Raw genomic sequence first — 23643 nt, 5'->3', positions numbered from 1 at the left:
CTCCGAAGGTTGAAGCAACCGTACCGATCCGCCAATGTCGTCGCTATATGGGTGAAGAACGGTCGCGACATTCTGAAACGCCGAAGGAAAATCTCAGCTGGGTAACGGGGGTTAGCGCTAAAGTAGTCTGCCATAAGCCGCTCAGCCGCTCCGACATGGTCTCGTGGGATTGTCCGACGATGATGAATCTCACGAGGGATCGCCGCCGCCTCCAATTCCGGCGCCGCCGCCTCATCCTCCTCGTCGGCTTCCCTCTGCACCTCTTGAATCAAAGAATCTCATGCTTCATTCCACAAATCATCCATAATAGCAATGGAAATCCACAAATTTTTAGAGATAGAAAAATTGGATAGAAAGTGAAATGGGTGTGAAGATGTGTGTGGAGAGAAGATGAAAATGGGAGGAATATTTATAATAAAAACAATTAAAAATTCGAAATTTTTTTTTTAAAAAAAGGAAATCGGCGACCGGCCTGGCGGTTTCGCCGTGCAATAGATAGCCGCGGCGGCCGCCGCTTTTCTCTCTCCTCCGGCTCGTCTCGGCGCTTTCGGGGCGAAAGCCCTTCCGCCCCACAAAAGCCGTCCGCCTCCGGGGCGGACGCTTCCACCACAATAGACTGCCGCGGCTTAGCCGCGATCGGGGCGGCCGCTGCGCCGCCCCTATTGTGGATGCTCTTATGAATTGTTTGAATTTTTGTAAAAATTAACACTTAGTGTCAGTGGCGGATGCAGGGGGCGGTCGCCCCTTCCGACGGCCAAATTTTACTTGTCACCCGACGGATAACCGCTATGTTCGTCCCCTCGCCGGCTCTTGCGTCGCCTCAAAGAACAAACGATTTTATATATATTAGAGAGAAATAATGCGTAGAATTAATGGAGAAAAGGGTGTGGTTGTAGAATCTACCATTTGTATAGAGATTGCAGGAGAATGAAATTAAAATTGTTTGCAGAAGATTGTATAGAAGAAGAACGTATAGAGGAAGAGAGATGAATTAAATGTGTTCGTGTAGGGAGTGGGAATAAGTTAATAAGATAGAGACGCGTGGAGTGATGTGTCAGATTCGTAAATTGATCAAATCTTTATCTCACTTTAACAAATATCCAAATAAATTTGAAATTAGTGTAATATATTCATGATATTTATATATTGGATGAAGATTATAATCATATTCATATTTATGCAATTACACACATGGACATAGTGCAAAATAGTTAGTTTTACAATTAACTGATTCTATTCTATTTATTTGTTTTATTTTCAAAAGAAATATTCTTACAATTTTTTAAAATTTGAATTTTATTAGTTCATTCATTAATTGGATTATGCGCACGACAATGCTACACAATATCAAATCCCATCAATCCTTGACATGAACAGTGATAAAGAGTACATGCGCCACTGCATATTCTAATTGATATGACCAAAATGCCCTTTTAGGGCTAAAGGGTCATTTAGTCAGAAAAAACAAGATACGTGATTATGTTTAAGGTTAGAGACATTCGGAGATATTTTTTTTTCTAATGGACCTGCAGTGCCACAACTGGAAAAACTGGAAAGGTTAGGAATTTTTGATGTAGTTCACTCAAAAGAAAATAAATATTGAAGTATTAGGATATACAAATCCGATATAAACATGATAAATCTCGAAAAGCACTATGAGATTAATATTGACCGTACAAATTTTATACTAATAATTATTAAAACAAATAAAATGACTAGTAAACGCTATATACGCGTATTTCTTCGCATGTTCTAATTAACTTAACTTCTAAATAAATTAATTAATGTTATTATAATTTTTTATTAAATTTAATTAACATGAATATTCGGTGTTTTCAAAAAAAGATGAGATAAAATAGGATTGAAAATATGTAGGGGGTGTTCGCTTTGCAAGGTTGTATCCCAGATTAAATTAGTAATGTATTGTTGGGGTTTGGTTCCCCTTGCACAACGAAAGTCATGCATTCACAAATAAATCACACATATGGATCTATTTGACATATTATGGGATCAATTTATCACATGTTAAATAATCAATTGCATGCTAGAACACATATAATTCACAAATAAGGAATCAAAACCCTAATTCATGAATTTCTACGGTTTAGAAATACCGATCTGATTCCCCAAAGAATCGTGGATTGCTTGCGCCTTCTCCACATGATGCTCTTCGTACTCAACCACGAACCTTCTAATCTGTATCCCAAACTCAGAATCTGACCTTTGGGTGGGCAAAGCTTGTCAGAATCAAAAGGACTTAATTAGAGAAGAAAACTGAATTAGAGAAGAAGACTGAATTTTCAGTTCCGTGGGAACTGAGAAAATATCGTCCAGTCAGAGAGAGGAACGATTTTTTACTAAAAATTAATTATTCAATCTCCTTTCTAACTAATTAAATTGAGCTTCAATTTAATACAAGTCCAATAGAATATTATTATCAGCCAGACAGCCACTACAATAAAATAATATTGACTGCCCGACCAATCCCAAATTACGAGTAATCCGGGCTTTACCTCATTAATTTATTATTTCTCATGTTTAAGATATAAATATCCATTAATTAATTTAAGAGTAAAAGCCAAAATTGGTCCTGAACATAACTATTTTACGTTTTTGGTCCTAAACATTATCTTTTGGAATTTTGGTCCTAAACATATGGAAATTTGATCATTTTGGTCATGGACTAACTGTTTCGTTAAAAAAGTAACGGTCAACGGGCTTAATCCCGATTTTGACCAAATTAGACTTTTAATTCTGATTTTTAACTCTCTAATTAATTCCCTAATTATTTTAGTAAATTTTCATTTAAAATTAGAAATAAATAATTGTTTAGGGTTGTCTTTTTCTTGAGAAAGAGAAACAGCTCGAGCTCGAAGGAATATCAGAAAAGATGGGGCAGATCGTGAAGAAGAAGAAAGGTAGAGGACACGTAGTTCTATGGAAATTCCCTATAAATCCTTTTTGCAATGGGTTTAAGCTGAATTTTTTTTTACGACAATACAGAGGACACGTAGAGCTACGTTATGTAAAAAGTTGTTCTTAAAAATGAGGTTACTAAGTCAATGTAACAAGCCTCATAACCTACTGCCAGAACTGGACATGTTTGACTATTTCATAATCTCAATCTAAAGTCAATAAACTTTACTTGCAACAATACATAACCAATAAAAATACACATAGCTAATATACAACTTCATTTTTTTTTCCTTTCTCTCGTCACCCCATTCTTTACACATACATATACATCAATAACCAAGCTTCGCAGCTATTTAAACTACTTAATATTGTTAGGATATCTTTATTATCATATAAATACTCATAATCCATTCATACTTAATCAGGAAGTACTAATTCTCGGCCAAAACCATCTTATCCATCACAATTTATTTTTTTCTTTCAATTCTTGCATAGGACAATACATACGAATTCTATTTACACATAATCAAACACATATTATTATAAAAGCATGAATTGTTTCCCACTCCCTAAACTCTCGGTCAACATTCCAAATTCCCCATTAATATTTTATTTTGTTCTTAGTTCAAGCTTATTTCATGCATTAGAGAGTAATTCCATGATCAAAGTAAGAACTTAACGCATATCATATTCCTACATTGGTGTGTATCTATGCGCATATCAAGCTCGGTTTATTCCTAGAATCAACTAAACCTAGGCCCTGATACCAAATTTGTAACACTCCCTACCCGTCAGATAGAAGATGTTACAGATTCTGGTACATAAATTTAAAACATAGACACACTTGCTTGATTTCTCAAAATTCACGCTATTATAAAAAGTTCCAATAGCATCAAATTACGCACCGACTCATTTTCTTGATCTCCAATTCGTATTTATTTGATCTAATAAAACTCAAAGTCTTCATCCTTATATCTGATTATTTTTCGATCATCGTAAAAACATAACATATACTCATCATATATCAAATATCAACATCTAATGCCAACAATAAACTCTATGGCTTGATTAGAATGGAAGACAAACCTTCATTTACCATTGAATATGCTAATAGAGGTCGATTATATGCTAAAACATTAATGAAAATTGAAATAATATGATTATGGCATTGGGGAGGTGTTAGACGTTTTTTCCTCCGTAAGAAAGATAAATGGTTCCTCCCATCCATATCTATGTGTGTGAATGTTTACATCTTAATTCTAATAATTTAATTTGTGGCCGATATTCAATACTGTTCTACTAAATATGAATACACATGTTATCTTTATTCTAAATTGTTCCATATATATATTAAACAAATTGAGACAACCTTTTGGGTTCCAATTCGTACAAATCGGCACTTTCATTTGAGTGAATAAAATAGTTTTCATTCTTTAATGCCATAAATATAAGCTAATTATATTTACATATCTTTAATCAAATTCTAGATTCTTCTTTATTTTTACCACTAATTTAACTCCAAAATCAAACTAATATGACACAATAATGTACTAATAATTTAGTACTTAAAATAGTATTCTTTACTATTTCTAAGAAATTAGTCGAAAACCTATTTCTTCATTTTCAAGTCATAATACCACTTAACTACTTCATTTTATTACATTTTAACCTTAATATACCTTTTAATTTTATTCTATCAATCATTGTTATTATTTGTAAGATCAATATATTCGTTCAAAACTCAATCTACCGATTTTCTAATTGAAATAGCGAATTCCGTCTAGGCCCATTTTGAGGGTGTTACAAAATGGACGAGGACGCGAATGTGGAAGAAAATTATACGATGAAGACGAAGAAGAAGTGATTAATGATTATCAGTTTATAATTGTTTCAATCTAGAAGTGGAAATATTGGCGGAAAATGGAAATTATTGAGTAATTGGGGATTCAATTGAGGCGGAATTGGAGTGGAGTGGAGTGGAGTCATTTATTAATTAATTAGGAGTAAACGCAATGCTTAAGATGAAATAAGAATCCTGAACTATTATTTATTTATAATTTTAAATGAATACTTAATAATTAGGAAATTAATTAGGGAGTAAAAAATCAGAATTAAAAGTCTAATTTGGTCAAAATCGGAATTAAATCCGTTGATCGTTAGTTTTTAAACGGAACAGTTAGTCTAGGACCAAAATGATCAAATTTCCATATATTTAGGACCAAAAAATCCAAAAGATCATGTTTATGACCAAAAAGGTAAAATGGCCATATGTTCAGGACCAATTTTGGCATTTACTCTTAATTAAGTCTGTTATTTGACTTTAATTAATTAATATCTTTTTTCAAGAGTTGTCTGGTTCAAAGTCTTTATTTATTATTCTGGAATAAATTCCAACCGGCCGAGTTTCTAAATAATAAAAAAAAATTCGAACACCTCTTGAGGATATTATCAAATTGGACTCACCCAGCACACGATTCATTGCAATAACAATACTAGCACCTCTAGCCATTGATCACCACTACACAAGATATCAGGATTATTGGATTGCGAAAAATTCGCACCATTTGATAATTCAAAGTATTGCATAATCAATATCGTATGTTCAATGCTATGTCAACAATGATTAAGAAATAACAATCACTGAGACCTCGTCTTTCAGTAAATTGCAAGAAAAACTTATTTCAACTGTTGGATCCTTCAGTGTTGTACTACACCAGTGTCGTTTATTTCCTAAGGTAAGGAAACATGCGGACTGACACTGCAACCTTTCACGATAAGTAGCCAAAGCGTATCTAGGTTGTGAAATTATATTTCTCTTCTACAAAGAACTGACTGCATCACCTTCTGTGAACGTCGTTCACGACCAGTCTACTATGCAAAAGAATTAAACTTATTTGCTTCTTATAATTTAAATGTTTGAGAAACATCTTATAAGTGCACAAGCAAACACCAATGTGATAAAATTACTTCTTCTCGCCTTAGGTTAAAAGTGGATTGTAGAGTTTATTGTATACGAGCAATTCTATCGATGCAACATGCTCGAAATATGATTTTCAGTATACCAATCCTAATATGCGTTTAGTTCATGAAATTTAGTCTCTTACTCAATCCTAGATGGATAATCATGAGATAATTAGTCATAACTAATATCCTATGACTAAAATAATCTCATAACTCAATTTTAGATTATATCTTAGTATTGTTTTATCTAGAAAACCAAACACCACCGTATGAGACAAGATTGTGTCGAGATTGAAATTTTTAGTCTAAAAAGGGTCAACTCGTTTATTATAATGATATATTGGAAATGTAATAAGAAATGTTGTAACCTAAGTACCTTTATCGAAAATGTCTATTTAATTATGTATTATATGTTGGAATAATAAAATTAATTACTTGGAGAACAAGAAATGAAAGAGATGAAATTATGGAAAATATAATAGATGAAATCAATTAAAGATTATAGAAAATTGAATTAAGAAAATACTTGTAAAATTAGAATATATTTTTCATGTATAATTAGAATCAAAGTTTATTAAAGATTGTGTAACTATTAACTGACTCAATTGAAGTCTAGTCAATAAATATATTTTCCATGTATAACTATAATCGGAGACTATTAAAGATTGTGTAATTATTGACAGAATATTTTGAAGTCTAATTATCTCTTCATCCGCAAATAGGAGTCATGTTTTTTAATTTTGGTCCGTCCGCGAATAAGAGTCTCGATTCACTTTTATCATAAATGGTAGTATGGTATCACTTTCAACTAACTCATTCCCCTCGCATTTTATTTCACTAACTTTTTCCACCTATTTTTCTTAACATTTCTTAAAACGTGTGTCATTCATAAATAGGACTCCTAATAGCGGAAGGAGGGAATACGGAGTAGTAAATAAATTTTTTTGTTTCTTTAATTTATTTACTTTTCAATATATTATGAAATACTATTACTATAGCAAGAAATAAGTGTTGTAGTAAATGATTTTCACCGCTGTTTTAAATGAACTGAGAAAGCAATGATAAAGTATCAAATGGAAATATTTATACCTTGATTAGTCTTGAAAGAATCAACGTCAAAATTTGGACCTTTAAGCCTTTACAAATAGTGACACTGCTGTCTCCTACACCAAATTGTCATAATCATAATTCCCCAATTGAAAATGGTAGTGCTGAAAGAAGGCAGCCGGCCGCCATGGGTGAGCTTGGGGGCATCAGTTTGGGTGCAAATTGCATCAGGAAACTCATACACTTTCCCACTTTACTCCCCTTCCCTCAAATCAGTTCTCGGCTTCAATCAGCAGCAGCTAACTCTTCTTGGAGTAGCCAATGATATAGGAGAAAATGTTGGGATTCTTCCCGGTTTAGCTTGCAACAGACTCCCGCCGTGGGCTATTCTTCTTGTCGGCGTCTGCGCTTCTTTCTTCGGCTATGGTGTTTTGTGGCTCGCTGTTAGTCAGACTCTTCAAAACCTTCCCTATTGGGTTGTAAGTCTTCGTTTTTTCGCCAAAGATTGGATTTTTATTTTCTTGACTATGCTTATTTCTCTTTCCAAGTTTGGTGGAGGTGTCACGTGTTATGTGATATTGATTATGTTCTTCAAATCATTGTTATTTTGTTTATTATTGGTCTAATTTTAATGAATACCCCTAAATAGTAAAATTTGTGTTTTTTTTTGGATGGAGGCAATGGAGTACAATTGTAGTAGTAATATTTTTAGTGCAACCATTTACAAATTACAATAAACTCAAATTCAAAAGAATATTCTCTATATTATGCTTTTTTTTTTTATTCACAAAATTTGAAAAAGTTTTAGGTTTTGGTTTATCTAAATGTAAAAATAGGAACTTTTTGTTAGGGAGATTTAGAATATTGAACAAAACGGATAATCTGAAAGTCGTGATGATATCACTTTCAGATCAAATCAATTTCGGTGGTTCTACTAAAATATTTGATCGGATATAATTCAGAGAAATCAGAAAGTTATATTGATGTCAGAGAAAGAATATAAGAACCAAAAAGAATTGATCAGATTTAATAAGATGAACCAGTGCATCTGTAGATGAACCAGTGCATCTGTTGAGGGGGAAAACCGAAAATACCTGTTTTTCAAAAGGTTTCCGAAATTGCAAACTAGTCATTTGACTTTTAGAAATTACATTTTCGGATGAATTTCTTACACAACAACTTCGTTGGAAATACCTCAGCCAGGGGCTCTGCCCCTTGGACCCCGCCAGGGGCTGCCGCCCCTTGGACCTCGCTACCGGGGGCGCTGCCCCCGGACCCCCGTCCATCATAATGAATTCAAATAAGCGTGCACTCCGCACTTCCATACTTATATGATGTATCATTATGATAATACTGATCAATCAAGTTACCTTAATTACACTAAAATATCAAACACTTTTTACTCAAAAACCAAAAATGGAATTGGTTTTGGAATACCATTAGAGCTAATTACTTGACTAATTTAGGTTTTAGTGTACCACTGTATATTAAACATGGACTATATCTCAGAAAGAATGTTGTTGAATTTGTTGGCGTGGCTTCTAATTTTGTTGAAGGTTAATTTAGTTTCTTTTTTCTTAAAAAAAGGGATGTACTATTTCATTGTTTTTTAAAAAACTAATGTTCCATATTGTTTCGATTCCATGCGTTTATCTAGTGAGTATTCTTGCTGTGGAGAGTTTTAAATAATGTGGTTTGAAAGTGAAAAATCAGCTTGCATCATCTGTTGAATTCTTGATGTTAGAGAGGAACTGAAGCTAATAATAGAGGATTATCTAGAATGAAAAGAAATGGCTGATGTTTATTCTTCTACTTAGAAAGCATCTTTTTCGAACTTATACTGTTTCTATACGAGTTTATTCTTTGCTTGCGTTCGATATATGTAGAAATCACCGAGATGTAGATTCTCTGTTTATATACTCTGCCTAACTGTTGATAACACGACAGTTGTGGATCGCTCTGTGCATTGCCACTCACGGCAGTGCATGGCTTGGCACAGCAGTTCTCGTCACAAACATGAGGAATTTTCCTATCAGTAGGGGCGCTGTTGCTGGAATACTCAAAGGCTATGTTGGTTTAAGCGCTGCAGTTTTCACGGAGGTTTACACTATGGCCCTCGACGGATCAGCTTCAAAACTACTACTGCTGCTAACCCTCGGCATCCCTGTTATAGGTTTGCTGATGATGTACTTTATCCGGCCTTGTACTCCCGCTTCTGGGGAAGACTCCGCCGAACATAGCCATTTCCTTTTCACACAAGCGGCTAGTCTCATCCTCGCGGTTTATCTTCTTTCAACGACAATTTTGAAGGATTTGTTCCCTTTTAGCAACACTATTTCCTATATGTTGATTGCCATAATGATTGTTCTTTTGATGGCTCCTCTATCGATCCCTTTGAAAATGACAATGTTCCCTTCGAATCACAAGAGACCTGTTGTTTCTACCGGTGTAGTAGGTGAAATTGGCTATACAAACGAAACCAATCCTATGTTGACCCCTTCCTCGTCAACAACATATCTTGGTAGCTTTTATGAGCCTGAAGAAATCCCCGAAGTGGATTTACTTCTTGCCGTAGGCGAGGGAGCAGTGAAGAAGAAAAGAAAGCCCAGGAGAGGCGAAGATTTCACATTCCGTGAAGCTGTAGTGAAGGCCGATTTTTGGCTTTTGTGGTCCGTCTATTTTCTTGGAGTTGGCTCGGGCGTAACAGTCCTTAACAACTTGGCACAGATTGGGGTTTCACTTGGTGTGAAGGATGCAACAGTATTGTTGAGTTTGTTCAGCTTTTGTAACTTTTTGGGCCGTCTAGGCGCAGGAGTCGTATCTGAACACTTTGTAAGGTACTACAAATACTATCCTTCACTTTTTGTTTGATCTGTGTTGAATTGCTCAAATCCTTTCGATGAACTCTATATACATATATACATACGAAATATTCTATATTCATGGATGTTTTTCTCTGCTGTGTCATATAATCCGTTTCTATGCAAACCTGCAGAGAGAGATTTGTTAGTATCATTGAAATAGGCAGCATTTTGGTTTTTCTTGACATCCTTTCTCTCAATATAGCCTCTATGTTTTGCAGGTCAAAGACGATTCCTCGAACATTTTGCTTGGCTGTCGCACAAGCACTCATGGTCGTGTCATTTCTTCTATACGCTTCAGCTCTAAGTGGCACTCTCTACGCTGCCACAGCGTTGCTTGGAATCTGTTACGGCACCCAGTTTAGTGTCATGATTCCAACTGCTTCCGAACTTTTTGGATTGAAAGATTTTGGCGTGATCTTCAATTTCATGCAGCTGGGAAATCCTGTCGGTGCGCTTGTTTTCTCAAGTCTGCTCGCTAGTCAAGTATACGAATCTGAGGCAGCTAAGCAGACGGGATCTTCTTGCGTGGGTCCAAGCTGCTTCCGGCTCACTTTCCTTGTTTTAGCCGGGATTTGTGGTTTGGGAACTTCATTGAGCATAGTGCTAAGCATAAGAATACGACCAGTTTACCGAATGCTTTATGCTGGAGGCTCGTTCCGTCTGCCTGAAAGCTCCGGCCAATGATTACAGAATAAGTCATTCTAGATTATAGATTACAGATAATAGCTGATTGAATCAGAGTAGATGACTTTCTTAGGCTATGCAGATGCAGGTATAGACTTTTTACTGCTCTGATGCGTTTAAGTTTAACCCTTATTTTGCTAGTTGATAAGCTTGCAGTCGAAAGCTAATTCGACTGCCAGATTATTAAACGAACTTTATTATCCGAGTATTAGAAGATCGGATTTACATTTATATATCTATTGCGTATATATTCTACTCGTTTCGCTATGCATTGATCTTTCTTATTGTGGGAGAAGGGGAGGAATGCAATAAATGAATAAATAATAGGATTAACGTGGAGTTTGTAGCAGCAAGAGTGTGTCATGAAGAGTGGGAAGTGTGTAAAAGAGGGGAGATTGTTGAAACGACAAAATGACTTCTTCCCAGATGTGAAAATGACTTCTTCCCATATTTTATAGTTTAGTTCATGGTTCTAACCATATTATTTTTTAGGGACCGTCTCTCATAGTTTAAAAATAATGAGAATCTTTAAAATTAGCATAAGTCTTTTCCTATTAAAACATAATATAACAATTCAATTAAAATTAAAAAATATGGGGTACTAAATAAAAAGGATAGAGATTCAATCACACAAAAAAATCGAACAAAATAGTACTCCCTCAGTCCCACTTAAAATGACACGTTTTCTTTTTTAGTTTGTTCCAACTAAGATGACAAATTTTTTTTGAGACTCTCTCTTTACAATTAATACATCCAACTATTTTTTCTCACTCCTATTAAAATATTCATTTTCCTTTCTCTCTCTATTTTAATACTTACACCCACGTTTTCTCTCTCCAATTAAACACATTAACCAATAACTCCTAAAATCTCGTGCCGGCCAAGGAACATGTCATCTTAGTCGGGACGGAGGGAGTACTACTAAATAGATGTGACTTGGGAGAACAGAAATAGAAGAAACGTGTGTGTGTGAGAAAATGATTACTCGGATACCCAAGAACTTTTTCTTAGTCAAGGCCATCCACATCCATGTCTCAATACTGTCTCATCCCTTCTCTATTCATGGGTCCCACTACGTTTTTTACCCCATTTCTTAACTAAGAGATAGCATATGCATCTATCAATCTCTTAACCATCTAATCCCTTAACTATTCATTCAATTTCATTTTTTATTTTTATTTCCAACAAATTCAATTAATATTTCATTGAAATATTAAATTAATACTAATAATTCATAAAATCATTAAAAATCACGAAAACGACGACAATCATGTTGTGCAAGATTATGCACGTATACATGATGTCGACCATATTCTGCATAAACCACGTACGAGCCGGGGATTTGATAACGTTGAATCGAGCTTGTAGAACCCCGAACGCTCTCTCCACATCCTTGCGAGTAGCCTCTTGCCCCTGCGCAGAAAGAGTCTGTTTTTCATTCATCGGCCCGTTGAACGTCTTCACGAAGTTTGGCCACTTCGGATAGATGCCGTCGCCCGTCGGCAAGATAGTACCCCATTTTATACTGGCGGGTGAAGTTGATGGCCGGTGCTTTACCATTCAAAACTTTGCTGGAGAGGTCGGATTGGTTGAGCACGTTGATGTCGTTGTTCGATCCGGGGACCCCGAAAAATGCATGCCAAATCTATAGCCGGTAGTCGGCAACGGCCTCGAGTATAACGGTGGGGTGGGTGCGCCTTTGTGGCCGCTCGTGTATGATCCCCTCCAAGCCACAAGGCAATTCTTCCATTGCCAATGCATGCAATCGACGCTGCCGAGCATCCCGCCGTGCACTGTTTCGTGAAGTCGGAGCAGAAACTGACAATCTGCGGTACTTGGCTTCTTGAGAAATTCGTCGGTGAAGGCTGCCCGGACGCCTTTGCAGAAGTTCATCAAACACAGTCTCCCAGTGCTTTCCCCAATGTGAAGGTACTCGTCGAACAAATCCGTCGTTTGTCCAGTAGCAAGCTGACAGATTGCTGCAGTACATTTCTAGAGCGTCGTGAGACTGGGACGGCCAGCAGCGTTGAACCCTTCTTGGAAGTACTCTGTACTCTTCCCGGGCCGCCAATGTATTTGTGATATGCAGAAATAGCTCCCGCCGCATGCGGAAACGGCGACGGAAGTAGGTATCTCCCCATACCGGGTTCTAACAGAAGTAATCTCGTACCAACCTTGCGGCGGCTTCCTCCCAGTCACGATGGAAGTATTTCTGGGGTCGCTTTTGATGCGTCGTGGCTTCCTCCTCCTCCTCCCTACGTCGATCTTCTCCTAGCGATTCTTCCATTATTCAACGCATTTGCTCAAATGGGAGAGGAAAGAGAGATGATATGATAGTGATGAGAAGAAAAAAAGACGAGAGATAGTGTGTTTGTGTGTAAAATGAAGGAGCATAGGAGTATTTATAGAATAAAAAAAGAAAAAAAAACAAAAAAAAAATATACCGTTCAAACGGTAATATTACCGTTAAAATTTTTTAAATTCTTAATTTTTTTTTTCAGAAAATAGATTTTTTTTAAAAAAAATATGTATTGCAGCATGACAACCCGCTGGAGCTCACCACGTAACGCTGGCGCGTGACGAGACAACCCGCCACCCCCGAGCTACGCGACGAGACCTAGCCCTTGCATCGGCGTCTCATCTCTCCGGGACGAGACCGAGCCCGCATCGAGAAATCGATGCGGATGCTCTAAGACTCTCTACCTAAGAGTGTCCACAATAGGGAGGCCACGGCGGCAGCCGCGTCCTCGGCGGAGCCGCAGTTCCCTATTGCACGGCGGTGGGGGTAGACGGCCATGAGCCGCATACGCGGCGGTGGGATCGGGGGCGGCGCTGATCGCGACGCCCTATTGTACGGCGCCGCAAACAGTGGCAGCGCCGACGGCTGATTTTTTTTTTTTACGTTTTAAAATCTTTATATATAAAATAGTTATTCCCAAATTATTTTTTTCGGTTCAATTAATTTTGTTCCAATCCAATTAAAATATACCAACAATTAATAAAATAATATGATTTGTGGCTGTGGCTTGTTCACTATTGGGCTGGACAAGTTTTTGTGGATGTGGAAGAGTTTTTGTGGCTGTGCCCTCCATGGTTGTGTCATATTATTGTGGACACTCTAAAAGATTATGACAATCCTTGACAGCTTTCATCCAAACAACCATTTTTACTAAATGACACACCTCAGACTAATCACAAAACAACCGTAGCCTGGTTATGAAATTTCCAAACATTCATCTCACCCAATATGTGGAGGCACTCTCCTAAGACAGACACTCAAAACTCACTTCTAGTCTATCTATTACGAATGAAGCAAAGACCCTATTTATAGATGGAAGAAGGACTAAAAATAATTCAAAGTCCCGCCTATTGACTATGGTGGCGAACTCCGCGGCCGGCTGATTTTGTTTGGACTCAACCCGAACTCGGAGGTCGAGGTACCGCCGACTGCAAATCCCTTTGTAGCAGCTGGTCTATCTCACCGGACATATAGGCCTCCAATGCTTCGTCCATTTGCCGTTCGTACTCCTCATCACTACTACCACTACTACCACCCGCGTTACTCATTTCGCGTTGTTGCGCTCTTGTACAGAAATTAAGAGAGAGAGAAAACTCGCTAAAACAAGTGGTGCGAATGAAAATGATGTGAAAATCGCGTATATATAGTGTTTCGAAAATTTAATTAAAAAGAAATGCACTGGCCGATCTCCAGCCTACAATGGCGGCGAGCGCATCGACCAACGCTCGCTGAAATGGCACTCGCCGATTGCAATAGTTCGGCGAGCGGACCGGCCAGCGCCTAGAATCGGCTAGTCGGTCACTCGCCGACCTCTATTTGGAAGAGAGATTCACTTGTCAAAATATATTGCGATTTGGTATCCCTACACCGTTGAATTTTTAATCTAAAAATCAGGCCAGCTCAGTTGGGCCCTCCTTCAATTGTTCTTATTGTGATCAGCCCTGCTAATAACAGTGATAACCTATACCACTTATCATCTTCGACAAAGAAACTCATTTACATGTTGCTTCAATAAAAGCTGGAAAACCCTTTCTCCATAGAGAGAAACTTATTTGTATGTGTATCATTTTCGTGATATAGGTATAAAGAGGGAATAAATGTATTAAACAATTTCACTCCTTTGAACCCTACTTTCACCTTAGTTCGTCGTTCTCTCATCTCTTCTTCACTTGAACATTTCAATTTGTAACCATCTCTCCATCTTCTGTGTTTATTTCTAATTATATACTACAATATTATAATAATATAATAATGCCTTCTGTTCCACACTAATCTTTAATTTAATTATTTAAAGGATCTAGGTTAGTTTTGGGGATTTCGTTTTTATAACTGCGTTTTTTTTATTGTTTTGCATTATTTTGTAGTACTAGCTCTTTTGCAGCTCGTGTGAATCAATATTGATTTTGCTTTTTGGATATATTGTAGATCTCTATCTGTAAGAAGAGTTGATTGAAATGTCTTCTCTCAGTAGAGAACTTGTGTTCTTAATTTTACAATTCCTGGATGAAGAGAAGTTTAAGGAGACTGTTCACAAGTAGGTTTCTTTTTCTAGTGAATATAAATATTTTATGGTTGGTTTTTGTAGGAAAATTCTACACTTGACATTTTGTGACCTTTCTAAAAATAGGCTTGAGCAAGAATCAGGGTTCTTCTTTAACATGAAGCATTTTGAGGATGAGGTACACAATGGGAACTGGGAGGAGGTTGAAAGATACCTCTCTGGCTTCACGAAAGTGGACGACAATCGCTATTCAATGAAGTTGTTTTTTGAGATTAGAAAGCAGAAGTACCTTGAAGCATTGGATAAGTGAGATTCTAACACTCATCATTTAGAATCTGAATTGGATATAAGTGAGTAAAGTGGGTAGACTTTGCAATTGTATCTGTGTTTGTGTAGGCATGATCTGTCCAAAGCTGTTGATGTTCTTGTTAAGGATCTTAAAGTGTTTTCGTCTTTCAATGAAGAGCTTTTTAAGGAAATAACTCAACTGTTGACATTGGAGAACTTCAGGTACTTGTTCTTTTGTGATTTGTTGGCAAGCATTCTGGTAGATTTTTAAGAAGTTTAAGTTTGTACCTGAATATGTCTCAGGGACAACGAACAGCTCTCCAAGTATGGAGATACAAGATCTGCACGAGCTGTTATGCTAGTTGAACTGAAGAAGCTTATTGAGGCAAATCCACTGTTTCGTGACAAGCTGCAGTTCCCTAACCTCAAGAACTCAAGGCTCAGAACGCTCATTAATCAAAGGTAGACTTCAATTGACACATTGAATCAATCATAACTATATGATATTCTTCATCATCACTAGAGGTTTAGCGATGGACTAATATGTTCAAGCTCTTGAGAATTTACTACATATAGTTTCTGAATTAGTTTAGTATTTACATGGCTAAGTTGCTAAGCTCCAAGTTTTGTCTTATGGTACCTTAAAATATATGGTGTGTAGGGGATTAGCAGTTTGGGTTGAGGGGACTAATACAATTTACATATGTAGCTTGAACTGGCAGCACCAACTTTGTAAAAGTCCAAAGCCAAACCCGGATATTAAAACACTTTTTGTGGATCATTCATGCGGACAGCCAAACGGTGCAAGCACACCATCTCAATCAAACAATCCCCTGCTCGGAGGAGCAGTACCAAAGCCTGGAGGCTTCCCTCCTTTAGCTGCACATGTGGTTTGAATTTGTATATCTTACTTAACTGATGACTTTTCTTGCTTTGACCCATTACACTTACTGCCCCGTGATTAATGAATACAGCCGTTCCAACCTATGCCTGGACCCGTTCCAACACCTCTTGCTAGTTGGATGTCTAATCCACCTGCTGGAACTCATCCAGCAGTTTCTGGTGGACCTCTTCTTGGTTCTCCTCCAATTCCAGGTAGCACTCTCACTTTCTCGGTGATGAGGATTCAGGTTTTCTGATATTCAAATATTGGGATAAAATGATTCTTGCCAAGTTTTGTGCCTACTAATTATTCTGATAAAATGATTAAAGGACTAGTAATGCATATTGTGTCAATGAATTCTCAATACGTTCAGCAATAGAATGGTTTACATCGAGAGATGTGGAAGCATCTTGGCTAGAGTTATATGATATGCAAGTTTTGTTGACGATATATATGGATCTGACATGCCAAGATAATTAGGTGTCCTAAGTTATGCCGTGTGCATTCATGATTTAATTCATAGGTGGAACATCCCTTAACCATTGTGCTCACAAATTGCAAGCTCTAAGTGTATATGTTACTGGCTTTTGTACAGCTGGATTTAAGTATCCTAGGACTCCACCGACAAACTCATCTATTGATTTCCTATCTGGTGATTCTGATCATGTGAACAGAAGAACCAGGCCTTTGGGTATTTCCGACGAGGTAAATAGATGTCAAGAAGATCAAAATCTTCAGATGAGTGAGATAATTCTCTGTTGGTACATTCACCTGGTTATATTTTTTATTTGCCTATTCATATGCAGGGAAGTCAGGCAAGTCTTCCTGTGAATATACAGCCTCTGTCATTTCCTGGGATTGCTCATAGCCATACTTTCAGTGCTCTGGATGACTTTCCAAAATCTGTGGCATGGACGTTCAACCAAGCATCGTCCCCTATGAGCATGGATTTCCATCCTGCCCAGCAAACACTACTTCTAGGTTGAGTTAGTTTGAGAAGATACACAGTTGATACTTTATTGGTATATTTTTGTCAAAGTTATGAACTCAACAGTGTATTTATAACTCAGTTGGCACAAGTGTGGGAGATATCGGGTTGTGGGAGGTTGGTTCGAGGGAGAGGCTCATGCAGATAAACTTCAAAGTCTGGGATCTAAGCAATTGTTCTATGACTTTTCAGGTTCATATTTCTTGACTGAAAAATGAAAATACGGCAATTCTGTTTATTAAATTCATTTAGTTTTGAAAATGTTTTTGAGTCTTTGTTGTTTTGTTTAATTCAGGCTAGTGTGGCAAAAGATCCTGCTGTCTCGATAAATCGAGTTATTTGGAGCCCTGATGGATCTTTGTTTGGTAGTACTTAGTTTAGATGATATATCTTTTCATTAAAAGAGATTCTAGAAGAACTGATTTGGTTTAATATCTTTATTTTTTTGCTTAATAGGTGTTGCATATTCAAGACATATTGTACAAATTTATTCATATCATGGAAAAAATGATGTCCGTCAGCATTTGGAGGTATTATACTATCATTCAACCCTTATTACTTATTAGAAACTTTATGTGTTATTTGACTAATTGCAACCGAGTACTTCTGTTCCAGATTGATGCTCATGTCGGTGCAGTAAACGATCTTGCATTCTCCCATCCCAATAAGCAGCTTTCGGTGATAACCTGTGGGGATGACAAGCTTATCAAGGTTTTTTAAGATGCACTATCTTGAAAGAAATCAAACAACAACATGTGATATCATTCTCATTATCTTTGATCCTAGGTTTGGGATGCCACCACTGGTGCAAAACAATATACTTTTGAAGGTCATGAAGCCCCGGTCTATTCGGTGTGCCCTCACAATAAAGACAGTATTCAGGTAACAAAGCATTATATGATTCCTTTTCCATAATATGACAATGTTTTAGCTCTTAGCGACTAAGTATGTAAAAATTATAGTTATAGGGTTCACCGAGATCATGTGGTGATTATGATTTTTTTGCCGTTTTCCAGTTTATCTTTTCTACAGCTTTAGATGGAAAAATTAAGGCATGGCTATATGATAATCTGGGTTCTCGAGTTGATTATGATGCTCCTGGTCGTTGGTGTACGACTTTGGCCTACAGTGCTGATGGAAAAAGGTTCTAAACAGCTGCTGGATTTCGATTTTTTGTGAATTTGTTAGTCAACCAGATTATAATTTGGTAATTTCTTGCTCAGGCTTTTTTCCTGTGGGACTAGTAAAGAGGGAGAGTCTCACATTGTGGAATGGAATGAAAGTGAAGGAGCTGTGAAGAGAATATATCAAGGCTTCCGAAAACGATCTTTAGGAGTTGTGCAGTTCGACACAGCTAAAAACAGGTTTTTGGCAGCTGGTGATGACTTTTCCATCAAAATCTGGGATATGGATAATACTCAACTTTTGCAATGTATTGATACTGATGGAGGTCTTCCCGTGAGTTTCAATTATAACATCTTAACAAGCACACATGCCCGTGCACTCACCACATATTTCATGCAAAAAATACTGCACATTGAACCGCAATTTTTCTTTTTCACAAATGTAAGGCAAGTCCTCGAATCCGCTTCAACAAGAATGGGACACTGCTAGCTGTTTCTGCCAATGAAAATGGAATCAAGATATTAGCAAACACCGACGGTTTTCGCATATTACGTGCCTCTGAGAATCTTGCTTTTGATGCCTCAAGAACATCTGAAGGTGCCAAGGTAATTTTTTCAACTCGGAGTATTCTTTCCCAGGCGTCTTTGTAACTGCCTCTTGTGAAAGTATTGATATGAAGAAAGAATGAAAAAGATGGGAAAATTACTAAAGCTTTTCATATTGTTATAACCTGCAGCCTGCTGTAAACCCGATATCTACAGCAGTTACAAGTAGCATGGAAGACAGGGTGGCCTCTGCAATGGTTGGTATTACTCGCCTTTTGTTTTCCCTGCTGCAAATGATGTGCTATTATTTAGCACCATGAATTGGAATTTTGCACACCTATCATTCTGAAGTTCTTTTTTAATGGTCTGCGGGCCTTAGTATTTGCAATTTGTGGTATTGAAAGTTAGTCTTCGGTTTTTGTTAGAATCGGGATACGAGAGACCATGGTGATGTTAAACCTAGAATAGCAGCAGAGGACACTAACGACAAATTAAAGAATTGGAAGCTTCGCGAAATTAACGAACCATCTCAGTGCCGGTCCTCAAAACTTCCTGAACATTCAAAAGTAACAAAGGTACAACGTTCACTAATTAAACTCTATGCAAACTCTATGCAAATGTGTCATGCATTTGTGTTGGAGTGCTAACATATTCATGCTGTTGGTCTCGTTGCAAGATATCGAGGTTGACATATACAAATTCAGGTAATGCCATACTTGCATTAGCTTCAAACGCAATCCATTTACTCTGGAAATGGCCGCGAAGTGACCCTAATTTTAGTGGAAAGGTGAGAAAAGCAACTGAAGCTTATTCCCTCCATAACTATAAGTTTGAATCACTAGTCATTATGACACGAAGCTCTCTGTAGGCAACTGCTAGTGTTTCACCTCAATTATGGCAGCCATCAAGTGGAATCTTGATGACCAATGATATGCCCGATATGAATCCTGAGGAAGCTGTTCCCTGCTTTGCCTTGTCGAAAAACGACTCTTATGTAATGTCAGCCTCAGGAGGGAAGATCTCTCTGTTTAACATGATGACTTTCAAGGTAACTTGCAGGAATAGACTATGTTTCATTGTGATCCTGCCCCACACATGAATTTTCACCTCTTGACTTTCTGGGTAATTGCAGACCATGACAACTTTTATGTCTCCGCCACCAGCAGCAACATCCTTAGCTTTCCATCCTCAAGATAACAACATAATCGCCATTGGGATGGATGACTCCTCGATTCAGATATTCAACGTTAGGGTAGATGAGGTATTTCATAAGAACATAGTATCGGCATACACTGTGCCTTTGGCCAGTTCACACAATTGAGGTAGCTTATCGGTAATATCCACTTCTTGCAGGTCAAAAGCAAGCTTAAAGGCCATTCTAAACGTATCACCGGCCTTGCTTTCTCAAACACATTGAATGTGCTGGTTTCATCTGGTGCAGATGCTCAGGTTGACAACTTTTGCACACTCTTTCTTATGCTGTAATGCTTTTGCAGATACAATGCATGATTTTATTGTTAAGATTCTCCATGAATATAATGATATCTCTTGTATGTGTTGACTGATTTTATTTTGTTGCCACAATCTAGCTATGCGTGTGGAGTTCTGTCGGATGGGAAATGCAGAAGTCCAGATCCTTGCAACTGCCACCCCGGAGGTCGCCTGAGGCCCCATCTGAAACACGAGTGCAATTCCATCATGACCAGACTCACTTTCTTGTCATACACGAGACTCAACTAGCCATATACGAAACAACCAAATTAGACTGCGTACATCAGGTAAAAAGAAATCTCAAGAAGGCATTGATCAAGAAAATCTACTGGGTGATATTCTGTTTAACTGTAATCTATATTGCTCCTTGCAGTGGGTACCACCCGAATCTGCTGCCCCGATATCTCATGCCACATTCTCATGCGACAGCCAGCTGGTTTATGCTAGTCTGGTAGACGCTACCATCTGCATATTCAATGCTGCACACCTTCGTTTGCGGTGCCGTATCAGTCGTTCTGCTTACCTTCCTTCAAGTGTCAGGTAATCTTTTACATGATACTACTATGTTTTTCGAAACTTCCAATCTGCCTCTAACCTTTAGGTCATCTTTAATCATAATAAATGGAATTAAGAGTGTCTATGAGATGAAAGTCAGACGAAACAGATTTTAGGTCTTTATATAATTGATTCTCCTTCCGTCCAAAGGTAGTTGAGTTGTATTCCTTTCTGAGCATCCCAAGTTAGTTGAGTTGTTTCCTTTTTTGGCAAATGACTTTATTCTTTCTCGTACCTTATTCTCTCTCTTCCTTTCTTATACTTTATTCTCATTCTTCATTTCAACCTTTAAACATCAATTTTTTAAATCCCGTGTCTAAAAGAAATGCCTCAACTAACATGGAACGGATGGAGGACAATAAATTATACTAGTAATATATTAAATGAGAGTATGAGGGACTCAGTTTTAACAACTGTAGTACAACTCAATTTACAAAGGGCTAATTGCATCTAAAAACATGACTCTCCACTTTTCATGGTTTATAATATGACTAGTTTTTAGAATTGAGAGAAAATTGAAAGAGATGGATAGTATAGACTATAAAAAACATCACAGTTACCACGAAAATGGAGGTGTTAACTTGGCCGAATTGCGAAGTGGCGGTGCAGTTGCCAAAATTTGTTAATGTGGTGTGTTTATATACGACCGATTTTAGAATCATGTTAAAAGCAAAAAAATATTTGAAGTTTATGATAATACGGTTTCACAGAACAGCGTCATGTTTCATTCGTAACATGTTCATTGCAATAAGTCTTCTTGTGAAAATCGTGTGCTAATTCCCTACTCTTGCAGCTCCAGCATTCACCCAATGGTGATAGCTGCACACCCACAGGAAGTGAATCAGTTTGCATTAGGTTTGTCAGATGGCTCGGTCCATGTTATTGAACCTCATGCATCTGAGGCCAAGTGGGGCGTGCCTCCACCCGAAAATGGCTCCACAAGCAATGCACCTGTCACTCCTTCAGTCGGGGCCTCAACCTCAGATCAGCCTCAACGATGATACACACGTAGCTTTAACTGCCCTCAATCTAGTATTTGTAGGGTCGCTACGTGAGATCTGTCTTTTTTGCAACACTGCTGGTTTATTTTGAACAGACTTAGACAGTTAGGGTAAGAATATATATGTGATCACACGAAGTAGAAGTAATCTGTTTCCCTATTTAACACAAGAAAATCTGCTCCTGACTCGTAACTAGTTCATGTTTATAATTATAATGCCCATGCATTTTTTATTGCTCCGTTACTATTATAGTGCCAACTTTAAACGATTTGAATAATGTGGCTGAAAATGCTAACAAATTTTGTTTGATACTACCTTCTTTTAATTGAATTGGTGTTGTTTATATTGAGTTGTTTAATTATATCGAACTTTTAATCATATTTTGTTACAGCATATCTAACCATTTATGCTAAATTCAAACACATTTAGTGTAAATGTCGCATCAAATAGTGATTTTATTCAAACAATTAACACTAGACTTAAACTTCAAATATTATTTTCTATATACCATCTATTTTTACTCATAAAATTTGGAAAAAGTAATTTGAGTTTGTTTTAGTGTAAATCAAAAAGATATTTTATTCAAAAACTTAAAATGAGATTGATTTTTAACTATATCTTTATAGCTAATTGCTTACTTATTTTTTGTTTTACCATTGGAAATGGTCTTTAGTTGTAGATAAAAAACGAAGTACTAATATATTTTAGATTGATACATAATTCTTTAGTAAATGGAGTATTAAGCATGGATTTTGGTATGAAACCCTTTTGTGTTACTTAGCATAACTAGAATGTTTGGAATTTCAAGTGCGAGAAAAGTAAATTACTTTTATCAATTCAAGACTTGCTTGGTCATTTTTAAAGATGGGGAGGTATCTCGGGCACGTCTAGCTTCTACCATTTGAAGAAAAGGGAAGAGGAAGAGAGGGTGTAGGAAGCGGCGGAGGTGAAGAAGGGAAGAGGATGAAGTAGACTGGGGTTGTCAAATCATGCGAGTTGGGCTATTATCATGTAAATTTGATATCCGGCCCAAACCAATAAAGCCTAAGTCAAACTCAATCAGAAATCACTGGGTTCTTTATTAGATCAACCCGATAAGGATCCAAACTTAATAAGATTGGATCCAAACCCATAACTTCTAGCGTGTTCATGTCGGGGTTTCGAGTTGTATTGAATATTTCCAGCTCTATCGTTAACAATACAATTCAAATTGACACAATTATGACTCAAACTTGACATTACACCATTAAAACATGATATTACACTATAAAATCTGATACTATTACACAATTAATACATGATATTCTCTCCATCTCACAATAAGAGTCACATTTTGCCATTTCGGTCCGTCCCACAATAAGAGTCACATTTTTCTTTTACCATAAATAGTAAATAGGTCTCGCATTCTACTAACTCACTTCACTCACGTTCTATTATAAAACTAATATAAAAAAGTGGACTTCAAATCCCACTAATTTTTCCAACACACTATTTTTACATTTTTTAAAATTCATGCCCACGCCAAATGTGACTCCTATTGTGGGACGGAGGGAGTATAATTTGAATAAAACTTTATCTTGCTTTAATTCTAATTAATAAAATTTAAATATATTACAATTGTCCATAAAAAATAATCTCATATTTCTATTTCGGCTGGTCCACCAAAATTAGTCATATATAAAAAATGGAAAGTTTCTCTCAATTTATTGCAGTACCATATTTTATCCAGTTTTTCTATTCTTAATCATATTTTATCCACCTTTTCTCTTTCTCTC

The 23643-nt window shown here is 37.0% G+C and overlaps 2 protein-coding genes across 3 annotated transcripts; both read left to right on the top strand.

Annotated features, from left to right (window-relative positions):
- The first annotated feature begins 7003 nt into the window (after positions 1-7003).
- Positions 7004-10731, top strand: LOC125193557 (protein NUCLEAR FUSION DEFECTIVE 4-like). The gene is made up of 3 exons (XM_048091381.1): positions 7004-7403; positions 8872-9761; positions 10007-10731. Exons 1-3 carry the CDS (start codon positions 7080-7082, stop codon positions 10470-10472), a joined length of 1680 nt encoding a protein of 559 aa, XP_047947338.1. The 5' UTR covers positions 7004-7079; the 3' UTR covers positions 10473-10731.
- A 3724-nt stretch (positions 10732-14455) lies between these two features.
- On the top strand, positions 14456-22111 carry LOC125196923 (topless-related protein 1-like). Of its 2 annotated transcripts, none has more exons than XM_048095588.1 (26): positions 14456-14571; positions 14917-15025; positions 15119-15298; positions 15389-15502; positions 15584-15742; positions 15990-16167; positions 16255-16375; positions 16759-16868; positions 16970-17144; positions 17234-17343; positions 17447-17516; positions 17608-17681; positions 17767-17862; positions 17938-18033; positions 18168-18295; positions 18375-18609; positions 18723-18881; positions 19013-19078; positions 19247-19396; positions 19498-19608; positions 19690-19869; positions 19954-20082; positions 20175-20270; positions 20411-20599; positions 20686-20852; positions 21661-22111. In XM_048095588.1, exons 2-26 carry the CDS (start codon positions 14946-14948, stop codon positions 21866-21868), a joined length of 3381 nt encoding a protein of 1126 aa, XP_047951545.1. In that variant the 5' UTR covers positions 14456-14571; positions 14917-14945; the 3' UTR covers positions 21869-22111. The 2 variants fall into 2 exon arrangements, with proteins under 2 accessions (XP_047951545.1, XP_047951544.1); XM_048095587.1 differs by having other exon boundaries at positions 15990-16170.
- The last annotated feature ends 1532 nt before the right edge of the window (positions 22112-23643 follow it).

The sequence above is a fragment of the Salvia hispanica genome, chromosome 6 (assembly GCF_023119035.1).
Source record: "Salvia hispanica cultivar TCC Black 2014 chromosome 6, UniMelb_Shisp_WGS_1.0, whole genome shotgun sequence".
NCBI lineage: Eukaryota > Viridiplantae > Streptophyta > Magnoliopsida > Lamiales > Lamiaceae > Salvia > Salvia hispanica.
Note: the sequence above shows the minus strand (reverse complement) of the source record. Positions and strands in the feature narration are given on the sequence as shown.

Coding starts and splice junctions, on each gene's coding strand:
- LOC125196923 (XM_048095587.1), top strand. CDS start 14,946: ATGTCTTCTCTCAGTAGAGAACTTGTGTTCTTAATTTTACAATTCCTG. Junction 15,743..15,989: donor AGAACGCTCATTAATCAAAG/GTAGACTTCAAT, acceptor TTACATATGTAG/CTTGAACTGGCAGCACCAAC. Junction 20,600..20,685: donor AATTAGACTGCGTACATCAG/GTAAAAAGAAAT, acceptor TGCTCCTTGCAG/TGGGTACCACCCGAATCTGC.
- LOC125193557 (XM_048091381.1), top strand. CDS start 7,080: ATGGTAGTGCTGAAAGAAGGCAGCCGGCCGCCATGGGTGAGCTTGGGG. Junction 7,404..8,871: donor AAAACCTTCCCTATTGGGTT/GTAAGTCTTCGT, acceptor ATAACACGACAG/TTGTGGATCGCTCTGTGCAT. Junction 9,762..10,006: donor GTATCTGAACACTTTGTAAG/GTACTACAAATA, acceptor TATGTTTTGCAG/GTCAAAGACGATTCCTCGAA.